Source organism: Aythya fuligula, chromosome 4 (assembly GCF_009819795.1).
Source record: "Aythya fuligula isolate bAytFul2 chromosome 4, bAytFul2.pri, whole genome shotgun sequence".
NCBI lineage: Eukaryota > Metazoa > Chordata > Aves > Anseriformes > Anatidae > Aythya > Aythya fuligula.
In genome coordinates this window covers 70,871,925-70,888,460 of record NC_045562.1, presented here as the reverse complement: position 1 = coordinate 70,888,460, position 16,536 = coordinate 70,871,925, and the positions used below count along the sequence as shown (strand labels likewise).

General features: G+C 40.3%; 1 protein-coding gene across 1 annotated transcript in view; it reads left to right on the top strand.

The window, feature by feature from the left end:
• Positions 1–289: 289 nt before the first annotated feature.
• POLR1A (RNA polymerase I subunit A) overlaps positions 290–16,536 on the top strand; it is a 32,251-nt gene continuing 16,004 nt past the window's right edge. Inside the window, exons 1-19 of the mRNA XM_032186997.1 lie at positions 290–401; positions 884–1,088; positions 1,711–1,860; positions 1,946–2,053; positions 2,881–2,966; positions 3,073–3,182; positions 3,670–3,756; positions 4,360–4,462; positions 4,967–5,129; positions 6,953–7,126; positions 7,334–7,456; positions 8,241–8,468; positions 11,071–11,325; positions 11,752–11,943; positions 12,668–12,811; positions 13,187–13,370; positions 14,890–14,972; positions 15,088–15,246; positions 15,569–15,667. Coding sequence (XP_032042888.1) covers positions 325–401; positions 884–1,088; positions 1,711–1,860; positions 1,946–2,053; positions 2,881–2,966; positions 3,073–3,182; positions 3,670–3,756; positions 4,360–4,462; positions 4,967–5,129; positions 6,953–7,126; positions 7,334–7,456; positions 8,241–8,468; positions 11,071–11,325; positions 11,752–11,943; positions 12,668–12,811; positions 13,187–13,370; positions 14,890–14,972; positions 15,088–15,246; positions 15,569–15,667 — 2,730 coding nt within the window. The 5' untranslated portion in view covers positions 290–324. The remainder of the gene's footprint in view (positions 402–883; positions 1,089–1,710; positions 1,861–1,945; positions 2,054–2,880; positions 2,967–3,072; positions 3,183–3,669; positions 3,757–4,359; positions 4,463–4,966; positions 5,130–6,952; positions 7,127–7,333; positions 7,457–8,240; positions 8,469–11,070; positions 11,326–11,751; positions 11,944–12,667; positions 12,812–13,186; positions 13,371–14,889; positions 14,973–15,087; positions 15,247–15,568; positions 15,668–16,536) is intronic.

The window sequence follows — 16,536 nt, the reverse complement described above, 5'->3', positions numbered from 1 at the left end:
CCCGCCGAGGCCTCGCCCTTTACCGGCCGCCCAGCCCTTACCGGTAGCCCCTCCGCCTGCCCAGCGCCACCGCCTGCCGCCAAGAGCCCGCCGCCAGACGCCCGGCCGCCATGCCGGCCCCCTCACCGCGCAGCGCCTCCTGGGCGGCGAGGCCGTACCACTGCCGAGGCGGGGAGGGGACGCCAGCCCTGCCCCCGCCTCCTCCCCTTAGCCGTGGTACGTCCCGGCGCCGCCTCGCCCCTTCCCGTCCCCCCCCTCCAATGCTTCCCCGCGTGGTTCCGCCCGTGGCGCAGCGGCCGGGGGAAAGCAGCTCGCCCCTTCGCCATGAGGCCGCCCAAGGTGGTGCCGTGGTGGCGGTTCGCCAGGGTGTCCTTCGGGATGTACACGGCTGAGGAGATCAGGTGAGCAGCCGAGGCAGGTTTGTTCCTTCCCCCCCCCCCCGCCGTGCCCTGAACAGGTTTGCATGTGGGTGGAGGACTACAACTCCCAGGGTGCTTTGCGCGGGGGCGCCGGCTGGGCTCTATGGGGTAGGGCCGTGAGGCATGCTGGGAGCTGTAGTCCCGGTGCGAGCTGGCCCTTAGTGATGGTGGACCATGGGTTCTCCCTGGGCTTCCTGTGGGGCTGTGGGGGCCAGGAGACGGCGAGTAAAGGTTATTAGTAAAGATCTAAAATAAATATTTACTGTTTTATGAGCAACTGTACCCAGACGATGTGGTTAACCATGCATAAATCCCTGTTGTGTGTCCAACATGCTCTTAAAAATGTGTTTTTATCACTAAAAAAGTCACCCAGGTGCTAAATGCCGATGCTACTGCTCATATTCAAGTCTATATGGCTTAGCTGTTGGCTCCAGCTGATTTTTATCCTTTTCTCTCATCTTCAGGAAGCTGAGTGTGAAAGCCATAACAGATCCTCAGTACCTGGATAATGTGGGCAATCCGTCTGTCAACGGGCTGTACGACCTGGCGTTGGGACCTCCAGATTCCAAAGAAGCCTGTGCAACTTGCATGCAGAACTTCAGCAACTGCCCGGGTCATTTTGGCCACATAGAGCTGCCTCTGACTGTCTACAACCCCCTGTTTTTTGATGTAAGTGTGCTTAATTATTGTCTCACAGGTGAAATGGCTGATGGTGTTCAAGCTGCAATAGTTTGTAGTCCTTAAAAACAGAAAAGGTACTAAAATCTGTTTTTTCTCTTATTTTAACTGTATTTCCATTTAATAACCAGTAAACGTAGTAGAAAAGCTTTGTTGTGTCATGATAGTTCAATGAAAATAGACTTCGTAGACTCTTGCAAAATATGTGCTTTGCTGTAGCTATTATTTTGTGCACTATCGATAAGCAAGAGCGGGGAGTGTTGATCACCAAACCGTATCACCAACTGCAGGGTCTAATGGCTTAATTAAATAGATGGCACAGTAGCAACTAGTACTTGTTCTCTTTAAATTGCTACTGCAAACTTAGATGAACAGCTACCTTCTTTTACCTTAGAATCTCCAAGTGCTTCCTGGACACTCAGGACATGTTTGAGCTCAGAATAGCAATATTTGTATATTTGTCCCTATAGGTCCCCTTATTCCAAACAACTTATTCCAGAAAACTGTGCCAGCATGGATAAGACTCAACAACCTCTCCAGCAATGTGCTGAGTGACAATGTGTGTGTGAGCTAATATATCTACTAGGATAACTTTTTCCTCTTTTCTTCCCAGAAATTATACCTTCTAATTCGAGGTTCTTGTTTGAACTGTCACATGCTGACATGTACTCGAGCTGTGGTTCACTTACTACTGAGTCAGCTGAAGGTTCTGGAGAACGGGCTGCTTCATGCTGTCCATGATCTTGAAGTTGTCCTGAACAGGGCAAGTACTCTGTCTTTTTCCATCCCTTTTTGAGTTGATACTAATGTAAATATAGACTTATCCTTACCTATTCCTTTTCTTTCAGTTTTTAGAGCAAAGTGCAGATGCAACAGCTCTAGAAATTGAAGAAGAGTTAAACCACCATGTCCATGAAATGTTGCAAAGCCAAGAACCAAGCGATCAGTGTTCAAATGTAAGTAGAATCAGTGATCCTCTGAGGATACCAGATTTTGTCCTTTTAATACAGCCATGTGCACAAGAAAGTCTCTGTTTGACTATGTAGACTTTAGATTTTGTCTCTGAAATCTGAAGTGTGTTACATTTAGAGTGTAATGTCCAAAATTAAGCTTAAAAATACTTTCTTTGCTGGCCCACAAGAACTTACAGTAACTATTAGAAAACAAATCACATTTTATATAAACCTAATGGAGATGTTTTTATAGCATGAATAGGATATAAAAATAGTCTCATGTTTCTGTCAGTACGTTACCTGCAGCTAGTGATACCTCTGCACAATGTGTCAGCTGTTCTGAGCTGCAGAACATTTTTGAACTCAGGCATCCAGCAGTTTTGCAGCATAATGTACATTAAAAATGTTTAAATTGCATGATTGTAATTGAATTCTTCTTTTCTTTTAAATACAGTTTAATGTACGATGTTAGTAAAGGGAAATATTACTAAGTTTTAACATCTTAGAGCAGATTAAACTTGTTTTTTTCGAAAACAACCAAAGACCCTTAGGAACTTGTGTATTCATTCATGAGCAGTCAAAAGAAGTGTGATTTTGGTCAATCTTCTAGCTTTTAGATTGGAGAAGACCTCTAATTAGAAAAAGCTTTATAATTTAGCACTGACTTGAAGATTAAAGATTATTGATAAATTTTAAAAGCAGGGAGATGAATGTTGGGATTGTGTGTGTAATGCTGAGTTTGATGTAAATTAGGTAGTTTAATAAACTTGTGTCAAATGTTTTAAATTATCTTAATTATTTTCAATATTTTTAATTCCTCTCTTTATCAGGTAAAAAATGTTTGTGAGTGTAGAAATAAACTGATAGCACAATTCTGGAAAGCACATATGACTTCAAAGAGATGCCCAAACTGCAAGTAAGTTTAACTACACGAGGAAGTAAATAGGTGGTGTATAGTAAAATGTTGTAAGTCTTTGTATTAACCCTTTTTTACCTTTTTTTTTTTTTTTTTTTTCTTTTAGATCTAGAAGGTCACTGGTGCGAAAAGAACATAACAGCAAGCTGACAGTAACTTATCCTTCCACAGTGTATCGTAAGTCAGGAGAGAAAGGCACCGTGGATGAGCCAGCAGGTAAAATATTTGCCATCCTGACTGTAGCTGTTGTCTCATCCAGTTGGGTATTTCATATGAACCTTGGTCCCACTGGTAATACTTGAGTCCTGTTTGCCTTTTTCATCTGTAGGTTGACTCTTGGTTTTTGTTTTGGTAAGTGGATGGGATCATTCAAAGAAGGGGTACAACTCACCATTAATAAATCAATCAAATAAATACGATCAAATAAAGCATACACTTTAGCTGTAAAGAATGAGTTTTATTTCAGCTACATATAGGTATTCACTAGTCACATAAATGGCTTATTTATTCCATACTGGGAAGGCTCACTTTATTTAATTTCAAATTGCCAAAGCAAACATGTTAATGATGCTTTATAATAGATGTTAGCCTGTGTATTTTGTGTCATTTCCACTCCTTTTCTTTGCTGGAAACACTGATTGTTGTAAGCCAAGAAAACCTTTCAAAATAACCCTGTGTCTTTGTTTTTTTATTTATTTTTAAGCTATTGATGAAACACAATTAGGGAAGAGAGGGTACCTGACACCAATGACTGCCAAGGAGTTCATCATGTCTCTGTGGAAGAATGAAGGTAATGGTTATTAAGAGCAATGTTGTCTCCTGTTTTCTTTGTCCTTTAGTGGACAAAGTCTGCAAACATTTTTTTTCGTATTAAATCCTTTTCAAATCTTTACCTTTTGCCTGGAGGGCTCCTGGTTGCAAGATAAATGTTTATGACAGAAGGGCTGGTACCTAGTGAAGGCAGAGAACTGAATTCAGTAAAGTAGCTCTCAAACTGTGGCTCCTCACAAAGCTTGGTTGTTGTTCAGGAAGAATATGATGTTCACATGGTGCTGTGTCTACTATTCCCCACAGTTACATTGGTTAAAGACTGGGAATGTATTTAGTGGTTTCTTCTATAGAGTTTCCTGTACACTAAAAAAGTTTTCAGGAAAAATCAAAGGGTTTCATGTATCAGTCACAGCCAGTGATAAAAACATATATATTTGACCAAAAAGAACAATAAAATTATTTCTAAAGTACCTATGCCTAAATGTTTTTATTTTAAACAAGCTCTCTGGTATTTAACTTAGCAGATTATTTTGATTGACCAAGTACATCTGGGGGATGAGGGGTTAGATTCCCCAGAAAAAGCAGCATTAATGTGTTTATCTTTTCTATTTTCTCTTTTCAGGTTTCTTTTTGCGTTACCTCTTTCCTGGGATGGATTCTGATAAGAGTTCAGGATTTAGTCCAGATATGTTTTTTTTAGATCTGCTTGTAGTTCCGCCTTCAAGGTAAAAAAAAAAAAATAAAATAATAATAATAAATAAATTACCCAAACAAGTACAAAACAAATCATGGGTTAAACCAAATACTTTTCTCAGGAGTCAGAGATGCAAACACCTCTAGTACAGGCACTGGTATACTAAAATGTCAGTGGAGACTTAAACAAACAAAAGTGACAGCAGTAACTGATGATAACTTTTACCAAACTCCTCTGAAGTTACACTAAAGAAGTAAAATAGTAGTTTTGAAAAAAGTCTATTTTGGTATTAATATTTCAAACTATTACAGAATATTAGGATGTTACAGCAGTAGAGTGCTGGTAGAATGTCTTGTTAAAGAATTGTTCCTCTTACGACTGTGCCAGTATAATAAATAAATAAAAGGTTTCAAATGCTCACTGTTAGTTTAAAGGGAATATTTTTTCCAGCCTTGAAGACTTAGCTTAATGTGTTTGAGATTTATTATGCTGCTTTTTGGTGACGCTGATCTAAAATGGTCTTAATCTCCTGTAGGTATCGTCCTGTGAATCGTATTGGAGACCGGATGTTTACGAACGGTCAGACGGTCAACCTGCAGGCTGTCATGAAGGATGCCAAACTGATACGGAAGCTCTTGGTTTTCATGGCAAAAGAACAATGTCAGCCAATTAAAACTGTAGAAGGTGAAACCCAAACAGTAAGAGTTGCTTGTTATCTTATTCTTTACTATTTGGATATGCGGGGTGCAGTTTGGGTAGGTTCTTGTTTAAACTGTTTCAGTAACGTTTTTCGCCTGTACTGCTGGAATATATGCTGTTAGATGTGTTCTCTAGGTATTTTTGCTCACATCTTTCCATTCAGCTCTCTAGTGCAAAGGGAATGTCCTTTTATGCGGACTTCTCTAGTAGTGGTTTTTATATTAGTCTACTGTATGTGAAACATGGGCTCTTGTTACTGGAAAATGAAATATTTACAGCAGAAACAGTTTATAATAAAACTTTAGGAGCATCTTATCAAATTAAAAATGGTGATGGAAAAAAGCCACTTTATCAGCCACTTTATCTTTTAAGCCTAGGAGAGCCAATTGTGATGCTGGTTATTTTTAACCATTAATGTCTAGACGAACTAAAAAAAATTCCAAATAGCCATAATTAGTAACAATGCTTGCTTACAGCCAACCAGTTCACATGGTAATATGTGTCACCACCTTCATCCAGGCTATGTGGCTTCGTGCCGTTTTCCTATATTTGTTTTGGGAAGACTTCAAGGAGAAAGCTAGGGACACCTCAGCTTCTGTGTTTAGGCTGTGAGTCATGGAGTTTGCTTACAGAGGGAACTTTCTGCATGGTGCATTGGACTGTGAATTTGCAGAGCACTAAATATGTGCATGGTCACTCTTAATTAAGTAATAAGTGCCCTTTTCTAAGCACAATTGTCGTACAGTATGCAACTCTCTGTGGAGTTTTAAGGTTTGGGACATGTATCTCTTGCCTTAGAAATCACCATTTTGAGAACATAACTGTGAAGAAAACTTAAGGTAGAATCAATCTGGATATCCCAAGCTTCTGCGTGTTACATTTTTTCCTTCTGTAGTAACAGTTATACCCTTGTTTTGGAGTGTCATCTGTATTCCAACTATATTTCCTCCACTGATATGAAGCCTAATATTTTTCTGACAGCCTTCAAACACTCTAATCTGCTCTGTCTTCATGGCGCTGTGCACACATGGAGGAAATGCTGTATCTCTGGCAGACATGTTCACTCCAGTGTACTGCCCTACAAGGGGAGAAACTTGTTAGCTAATTTGAAAAAAAGAATAGTAATGCAGGTTAACCAACACACTTAACCTACAGAGCAGAAATTGATCATAAACATACTGAAAACCTCTTTTCATATTTATTCATCAATCGTGTTATTAAGGGTTCTTTGATACTAGACTTAGTTTCAGCTGGACTTGGTTTACATCTTGAAGTTTAAGGGTTTTTTTAAAAAATTTTAGTTACTGAGAGTTTGGCCACTAGGTGGAGATGTGCTCTTAAAATGTTTAAGGTGACAATATGAAAAAATGTGTTTTGGAGATGACTGGTATACAGCCTCCTAGGCTGTGAGAACAGTGATGTAAGTGCTGCAAGCTGTTGGATTTGTATTTTCATCTGAAAATAGGGCTTCCTGGGAGAACAGTGGTTCTTAGCTATGCTGACTAACCAGTAATAAACTAATTTGGAAAGAGGACTGCCACTTACCAAGCAATCAGCTAGTAAAATGCCACTAGAATATGTACATGTGGTCTTTGGAGATCTCCCATCCACATCAGTTTCTAAACCTTGACAGCAGACCAGTCTGAAACGCTTAGGTGTAATAAGTGTAAACATATCTTTAATTTTATTTTTTGAGATGTTTTCTTCAGTGAGGTGCAAAATAGTGGTCAGTGTTTTCTTTGTCATTTAACACTGTGATTTTAGCTTGGTATCCAGGAGGTATTTCTTGTTAAGTCCAAGTTCCTATTTCCTGTTTCTGTAGGAGACCGGTGAGAGTAATGAACCTCTGGACCATTCTGTCCTGGCTACAATTCCAGGACAGACGATTGCAGATAAGCTTTACAACACCTGGGTTCGTCTTCAGGCTCACGTCAACATTGTCTTTGACAGTGACATGGACAAACTAATGACTGAAAAATACCCTGGTATTCGTCAGGTGGGTGGCAGGGAGAGTGTTAGAGACTTTGTGTGTCACAGGCTGGTAAAGCAAGAGAAATGGATGGAATAAGAACTAAGTGTTATATTTTGTGCTCGTTATGTAGGGGTTTTCATGATATTCACTTAATCACTTAATGTCTTGAGACTCTGTCTCATGTTGCATGCTTTTCTCTCACATTTTAGTCATTAACTTTTGTTTTCAAAGCTATTGGAGAAAAAGGAAGGACTCTTCCGCAAGCACATGATGGGAAAACGTGTGGATTTTGCAGCTCGATCAGTCATTTGCCCTGATATGTACATTGGCACCAATGAGATTGGCATTCCCATGGTAAGAAGAAAGAAAGGAGCATTTCTTTATGGTACAGCTGGGGAGTGAGCTATACTCTAGTGTTTTCAGCTACGCAGTAAACAGTTTAAAGTGCAGAGATTTACTGACCTGTCTGGACCTTTCCCTCCCTCGTGCATCACAGTTGTGTCTTACCGTTGGATGTTAATGAAGAAGGAACGTTGAAGAGCAGGAAATTCTTACCATTAGGCTGAACACTAAGTCTAGGAAAGAATGATTTAAAAAAAAAAAAAAAAGCTTCCTTGGCTTATGAATTAGTGCAAACTTTCTAAGTAGATTCTGTGACCCTCGATCTTTGTACAGGATCTTGTAACAGGCCTGACAGCCTTTAAGAAACAGCCATAGATATGCCTCAAGCTTCATCTTTAATAATTCCCAGAGGTGACACCAACCCTGAACTTAAACTTCTCATAACCAGCCTTTTCTGAGCCTTGCCAATCTGAGAACAGTGAGCCTGGTGGATATACGTTTTTCCCCTGTGTTGTCAGTTTGTTTGCAGAGTCTAAAATCATGCTAGGTTTTTAAATTGCTAATTCAGTTTTTCTTTCCTGCTCCGTAAAAAGGGCATAGTTATTATTGTAGTGCCTTTTGAAACAGAAACATATCCATTTGGCACGACAATAGGTTGAGAGGATGCACCCAAAATCTAAAAATAATTTATGTTGATGTTATCTGAGTTAATGTTTGACCCTGTGTCCTCAGTGACTTCTGTTCTAAATGAAAGCTGAACAACTAGTTATTTCTCTCCTTTTTCCTTCCTGTCTAGGTATTTGCTACCAAACTGACCTACCCTCAGCCGGTCACTCCCTGGAACGTCAAAGAGCTGAGGCAAGCTGTCATAAACGGCCCAAAGGTTCACCCCGGGGCCTCCATGGTCATTAATGAGGACGGGTCTCGTACGGTGCTGAGTGCCAGCAGCCTGACCCAGAGGGAAGCCATAGCCAAGCAGCTTCTCACCCCTTCCTCAGGTGCACCCCCGACAGGACTGAAGATTGTGAGTATGACAAAGACTTGGCTTGGCAGAACCCTTCTATCTGTGTGGTGGGTTTTTTAAGTGATAATATTGTCTGTGGTGGTGGTTCTAACAGACTCCAAAAGACTCTCTGAGCAGCACTGTCTTGTCTTTTAGTAGGTAGCTTGGAAAAGGTTGAAGGAATATCTGAAAAGAAGAGCCTGACACTTTTTTCTAATTTTAATAACCATTTTTTCATCCTCAGTTTTACTTATCTCTTGATGTGCAGTGTGTGGTGTTCATCTTGCCAAGATGCTGAAGAGTCTTTCACTTACAGCTGGCTGTTCTTGGAAAGTCTCAGTAGGATAAAAGATATTATTGTATCTTTTGAGCAGTTTGGTGGTGGTAGCTGAAATTCAATGTGTTTGTAGAGTAGGTGCACCACAAGCAGCTGATGTGCCCTGTCTGCCACGATGGGTGCCCATGACCAAGTTCAGAGTTGAGTCCTCCCATTTTTTTATCAGCCATGCTGGGAGTGGCACGGACTAGAGGAGGAGTGTTTATTTTTTTGGTACTGACTGCTGTAAGCTAGGATCCCTCTCCCTTTCACCATCTCATTTTGCAGATGGCAAAGCAAGAACCAACCCCACTGATGCCCATCTGTTCGTACAGATGCTAACATCTGTGCAGTGCTTGTGCTTACATCAGTTGTTTCTTTGGAGCTGCTGGAGGATTTGAGTTCTCTGTGCTGCTACTTAATCAACCTTTGAAACTTCTCAGTTGTGATGTTTCCCCGCCTTGTGAGTGTTGAGAACATTTTTTTAGGTGCTGGGGAGAATTGGTGTGGAAATGGCAAATGGTCATTTCGTGCTGCCTGTTATCATACCCATGTCTAATAGAAGTGGATTTAAGATTTAAGACGGAGCATTTCTGTGATATCTCTTCTTTCAGAACCTATCACAGGGATAAAAGTGATAGTTACAATGCTCTTGCAAATTCTGTGTTGCTTCTGTTTCCTGGATGAGCCTGAGGCCTTTTAAGAAGAGTTTTGTTTTTTTTCAGACGAGAAGAACCCACGCGCACCTGGCTTCCAGCCTAGGTGGCTGTTAAGTAAAAGTGGTGGTTGAGCTTTCACCTTTGAAAGCCATCCTCTCTCCTCAGGGTTCATCAGTGCAAACAACATGTGCAGACCTCTGACAGAGGTTGATATCCAAGGCAGAGTAAAAAGAGCTGCTTTTGGTCAGTTCTGACTCAAATGCATGTAGGACGATCATTAAATGGAGCAGTAAATTGTTGGACAGCTCAGTACTCACTTTTTTCTTCTCTTACCTGAGTTTCTGTAAAGAGTCCCTCTTTTAGTGTATATTTTTTGGGCTGAGAATAATCCTCCAGGGCTACGCAGAATCCTGCATGTGGTAAATACACAGTGAAGGAAAACAGGCTTCTGGAGGGCCTCCAAACATCAGGGCTCAGGCATTTAAGTTTTGGCTCCAATTCTGAACTTTGTGGGGATTTCTGGATAAAGCATTACATAAAGTCAATCTAAAGTTTCCTTACTTGCAAGGAACAAATGATCTCCCCCTTAAGTTACATGCTGTTCTGAGGCCCCAGACTGTTGCAGTGGGATCAGCGAGGATGCCACCCGGTCTTCCTGAATACAAGGTGGTGCTTGAGGCTCACAAAGCGTTGGTGTGATTTATGAGAGCTTTAGTGGAAGTCATTAATTCCTTGGGTGATTACTGCACCAGACTGCAAAGCTGCATCCGTCACAGATGCAGGGTTCTGTGGCTTTAGGGTTGTCAGTCCTGCTCAGTAAGAACTTCAAAATTTCACCTTGGCTTTTTTACTGGGATGATGACCTGCAAAACAGATGTGAAAATTGAGCTCACTGATGAAATAGATGCGGAAGACTCCCACAAACCAGGCTGCGAATGCATTGTGTAATGTTAAGCACAGCATGTTTAAACTCTGTTTGCTCCTAACTCCTGGAAATCGCAGCATGCCTGCTGAAATCTTCATATATTCAATAAGCACTGAGTAGACTGTACAAACAGATTATCTTGAGCTGTTGATGATCACTTTGATGGATCTATTAAAGTGAGACTATTTTGAGAGGCTGTGTTCTAGATGAGGATTTGTTATGTGACCTCCACCCTGTGCTTTATTCAAACATGAAGTTAGAACTCAGAGCTCCTTGGCCTCTTCTCCAGCTATCCGGTCATATTACCTTTCTCCGAGCTGTCCATCACTGGCTTTATGGTGACAGGAATTATCAATTTGGCTTTGGGCAAATTCAGTTTATTTTCTCACTTACAAATAACAGATTTTCCCTTTTTCAGTCTTTGATGCCCGTATTGCCAGGGGAGAGGAGAGCCTAGCAGGGTGTGGCTTGCACGCTGCTACCTTGGTTTGATGGCTGTGGTTTGTGGGTGTTAATGGAGCACAGAGCAGGCTTAGGCTGTGGTTTGGTAGAGAGCAGAGAGCTTCGGGAGTAAGAAGTCTTGATTGATTCTCTTAAACCTTTTGCACGGAATGTTAATACCAGAAAGAAACCGCTTTGAATGCGTGTGTGCTTCAAGATCCATTCTTTTCAAGAGGCACGCATGGAAATGTTTTATAGACATCAACTGAAATTCTCTTGCAGGTTTGTCGTCACATTAAAACAGGAGATGTGCTTCTACTGAACCGCCAGCCCACTCTTCACAGACCCTCCATCCAAGCTCACCGGGCCAGAATCCTGCCTGGAGAAAAAGTGCTGAGGCTTCACTACGCCAACTGCAAGGCTTACAACGCTGATTTTGACGGCGATGAAATGAATGCCCATTTTCCACAAAGCGAGCTGGGTAGAGCAGAGGCCTACACTTTAGCCTTCACTGATGAACAGTATCTAGTTCCAAAGGTAAATAAAGCTGTCAAATAAACTTCCTCCAGGAAATCACATTGTTTAAATTGTTTTGGTTTTGTTTTTTTCTATGGATAAATAAGATTAAATTTGTTCTTTATTTATTTATTTATTTTTTTAATTATTTCCCATTTTGTTTCCTGTTCTCATTTTTTGCCAGCTGTGCTCAGCGGATTTTTGTTGTTCAGGCATTATTACTTGCTTCTCATCTCCCCAAACTGATGTGTTCTCTCTCTTTTAGAGAGGGCACATCACATCTAAATAATCTTGTCCATTTTAATTGTGGGAGAGATTTATAAGAGAGCTGTACTGTGATGAAGCGTTCTTCAAAAGGGGCTTTGATGCTTTTATCCAGATGGATTAATCTGGGGAGCTGCTAGCACTTGACCCCCACCAAACCTTTTTTCTTCCAAATTTCTTTAGGATGGCAAACCACTTCCAGGACTGATCCAGGACCACATGATCTCTGGAGTCAGCATGACAACCCGGGGCTGCTTCTTCACGAGAGAGCAATACATGGAGCTTGTTTACCGGGGCCTGACAGACAAAAAAGGAAGAATTAAAGTATTTCCTCCTGCCATTATGAAACCACAGCGACTATGGACGGGAAAGCAGGTAGCTTATAATTTATTGGGTTAAAGAACACTGGTGGCTCCAAAGTAAGCAGAACACTACTGTTAAAATGAGTGCTGCTGGGGGCTGATGAAAAGCTGCATCCCGTTGTTTAAGCAAAACCATATCTGAACCATACGGATCTTGATTGTGTATTCTCACTAAGGCTATAAGAGTCTTTTCATTTAAAATGACAGAATTAGCATAGTACTTTTACTTGTTGCTCTTATCAGTCTTGCAGATAGAAACATAATGCTGCAAGCATCAGAGCAGAGAAGGAATTTGTCAATCACAGTAAGCAGAGCTTGCTGAGAGTGGAAGAGTAAAGTTACGCCAGTCGCTGTTTTTAAACCTCTGAACTTAAAGGTTTTAGGTAAATACTGTGGTATTTGAATTTTTGGTTGAGATTGTCATTATATTGATGTAGTATCTGAGAAGCCCAAGTGGATGGACAGTTATTTTTCCCATTAACAAGGAAATTAAAAAAAGCTCTGGTGCCATTTGTTTCAGAGCAATTGTGTCTCATTGCAACTCTAGCATCTGAAAGAGCAAAAGCATATTCCTTTCTTGTAAACATCACACTTTTGATTTTTTTTTTTTTTAATGTTTGTTGTCAGTGAAAATACACGTATAGATTGTTGGTTTCCTTCTCTTTGCCAAATTCTGTACAGTGAGAAAGGAATATGGGAAATAAATAGTTCTTGCCATTCTTTCTGCTTCTTTGTAGGTTGTTTCTACATTGCTAATAAACATCATTCCAGAAAATCACGTGCCACTGAATTTGACTGGAAAAGCTAAGATTGGTGGAAAAGCCTGGATAAAGGGACCTGCAAACAGATGTCTAAACCTTGATTCAATGTGTGAATCGCAGGTATGCTGGTGCTGCACCTCTGGAGGCTGGGCTGGGATGCCTTTTAATCTAAATATGTGTAGAGGAATGGGAAGGGAAACAGAATGATGATGAAATTAAAAACAGGCGTTGAAAGATACTGACAGAAGGTGGTAATCACAAGGTAGGGTTGAATGTAAAGAAAAACTCTCTTCTAGTCCTGCCTGATGCAGATTCCATCTAAGTACAGGTAAACAGGTAATATTGGTGAATATGTTTAACTGTTCACCAATATGTGGGCTTTTAAAGCTTTTTACTTAAAGCCTTCTTTTCATGTGTCTTATTTACTCAGAAAAATCTGAAAAGGTTGTATTGGGATCAAAATTTTTTCCTGAAGCATTGTGTTTTCTTTTTCAGGTTATTATTAGAAATGGGGAATTACTTTGTGGCGTGTTGGACAAAGCTCACTTTGGCAGCTCTGCCTATGGCCTGGTCCACTGTTGCTATGAAATCTACGGGGGTGAAACGAGTGGGAAAGTGCTAACGTGTCTGGGACGCCTCTTCACTGCTTATCTGCAGCTCTACAGGGGATTTACAATGGGTGAGTAACACAAGGACTAATTCACCAGGGCACTGCAGCATCTCACGAGGTATAAAACAGACAGTGTTGGGTAGAATACATGCCAAGAGTTCTGTAAATAAACTTCTACAAGACAGTGTCCTTGACTGGGATCGCTGTTTGCCAACTTTTTTCCCCCTCACTCCTGTTTTTTACATAGCTAGCCTTTTAAGCATAAGGAGAAAGTATAATCGTAAAGATGTCTATTAAATTCTCTCATCTGTCCTGCCTGATTGAAGTGTGAAGAGTGTAAATGTCTCGTGTTTAAATTTCATGTTGACAAAACTTCCTATGAAGCTCCATGTTTTTTTTACTTCTCTGAGAAGAATGATTGCACAGAAACCATAACAACTGATAAGTGAGAAGGGAGGACTCTGAGGGGTTATTAGTCAAGTCTAGCATACCTCATTCTACTGTAAAACTTTTGGTAAATATTTGACTTTCATTACAGTTCTGCAAACTCATACAAGAATGCACTTGGCAGTCAATAAAAAAATTGACCCTTACTCTGCTCCCTCTTCTTGCAGTAGTTAAAATATTTCAAATGACCGTGTAGAGCTTTGCAAGATGTTCTTATGCTAATGAAAAATTTATGGTATGTAGCATCAGGAGAGTTTAAATTCACTTGTGAAGGCACAACATAATCACTTGGAGTTATGTAGAGCAGTAGTAAGCTTTGACAGCTGCGAGGAAACAACAGTCTTCTGTGAACCAGAGAAAAGTGGGAGATCTGTTGAAGTAAGATGATTAATTGCCTCTAAGATACAGAAAATATATCTTGAAAGTAAGGGCACAAAAGCTCACTTGACAGAGATAATGAGCAAAGAGCCTGGGATCATTAGATTTTTAAAACATCAGTAAAAGGGAAGTGGGACTGGAGCAGGAGCCTAGTGTTTGGTGAAGATGAGATGATTTAGCACTGAACAAAATGAGTCAGAGATGAGATGAATGAGGTTCAGAAGGAGTCAAGGAAGAAGAGACAAGTTTATAATGGGAAGAAGAGAGCAAGGACTGGACAGGGAAGGGACATGTAATGGGACCGTTAAGCTCCTTTGCGTTATAAACCTCAGTATGAAAGAGTCCCACTGGTCCCCACAGAAATGCTGAACGTGTAGAGTCTTGGAATAATTTACTCTGGGAGGGACCTGTGGAAGTGATGTAATGCAGCTCTCTGCTCAAAGCAAGTCCTGCCAGGTGAGCTTGTGCAGGGCTGTGTCCAGTCAAGTGACTATCTTCGGGGATGGCAGTTCTACAATCTCTCTTGGCCAGCATTTGATCTTGGATACTGTGATTTATTTATTTTTTTCCCTCTTGAAGAAATTTTTATTTCCGTCTATCTTTAAAAGCCAGACAAATGTGTCTCCTTCAGTCTGTCCTCATCCATCATGTGTTTTATCCCTTTTAGTGACCATTTTTGGTGACTTCTGAAGGATGTGGTAAATACGTTCACAATTGTTTCTCTGTTTGGATCATGATGTGGTCTGTCTGTCTTCTTTAACAGGGATTGAAGATATCTTGGTTAAACCTGAAGCAGACCAGAAAAGACAAAAAATCATTGAAAAATCAAACCAGCATGGTATTGAAGTAAGTTATTTTGCAGAGCTTTTTTTTCATAATAATTAAAAAAAAAAAATTAGAAAATCTGCCCTATGTAATCATGTCTGCTTGGCACCTAAAAAACCCCTTGTTTTATTTTCAGGCTGTTAGAGCTGCTCTTAATTTGCCAGAAACAACGTCATGTGAGGAGGTCCAAGGGAAATGGCAGGATGCCCATCTCTGCAAAGACCAGAGGGATTTTAACATGGTTGATCTGAAATTCAAGGAGGAAGTAAACAATTACAACAATGAAGTTAACAAGGTTGGCATCGAGGCATCTGTATATACTAATCTTGTTTGGAAAGTTAATTCCATGTTGATGAGGGGTGCCTGACTGCTCTGGAGGCTGGAGCTTTCCATCTGTCCCCAGCTTAGGCTTCACATACCGCCTTGCCAGTACCTCAACCTCATCCTCTCTGAATAAGATGGCTTAATATTCAAGATGCTTTTAAGATTATAAATAGGAATGCCTGTGATTTGTCCTGGTTTTACTTCTTAAAGTCTTTGACAGGAATTGCTTTGGTTCATTGTTTTATTACTAATAGTTTTGTTCTGTTCCCCTCACCACTATTCTAACTCTTTAGGTTTGTATGCCCCTTGGTCTGCACAGAAGCTTTCCGGAGAACAATTTGCAATTGATGGTACAGTCAGGAGCCAAAGGGTCCACTGTAAATACAGTACAGGTAATGACAGTTACAATTACTGAGCAGCTACGTATATTGATGTAATTTGTCCAAGAGTGCAAGTTATTGAGTAGGTCTCCTATGACTCTCTAATTGCCATGCAAGATTTTTATTGTGGGCTTTGGGAATGCAAGTTTTTGCATGGAAAAGTTTGGGAAGAATATGATAAAGACCTCAGCAGATAATTTTACCCTTTTTTTCTTCCAACAGTTCTTAGTGCATTAAGGATTCATAGAAACTGCAGGCCTTCTTGTTGGAAGGAATGCTGCAGATAATACAAACAAACCTCCTGCAGGAGAAAGAACTTTCCCTGGCTCTTGCTGGAGACTGACTCATCAGTTTCCTTCTTCCACTGCTATAGGAACAATGAAATCTTACTTTGAATTTAGTGGAAATGGCAACAATGCTTTTTCATTTTGCCTTCTGCAATGCAGACAAAACACCAAACATGCTGTATAAAAAGGCTATCTAAAGTACCAAAGGTCAAGAGTTTTTTTTTGCTTCATTTTGTTTTTTATTTTGTTCTGTTTTTAGTGAAATGCTGGGAGGTAGTAAGGGTAACGAAGAGAACTAATTATTTAAAATATTTTAGTTTCACATCTACTTATATTAAAATATTCATACAGAATGTGAATAGAAGTGTTGAGGGTGAGTCAAGGGGTGGAATAACTTTATTTAAAAAGACCAGATGAGATCCACGTGTTGTTACTGTCCATCAGCAGCAAGAACACTTAATGAACATAACATTTAGTGAACATGTAATTGCTTTATTAAGTTTTTCAAGAAAAAACGTTGCACTTACGTGAGCAAAAAGTTGGATGGAAAAGTGATGTTTCCTTTTATCTTTTCTTGCCTGTGCTTTTCCTGTC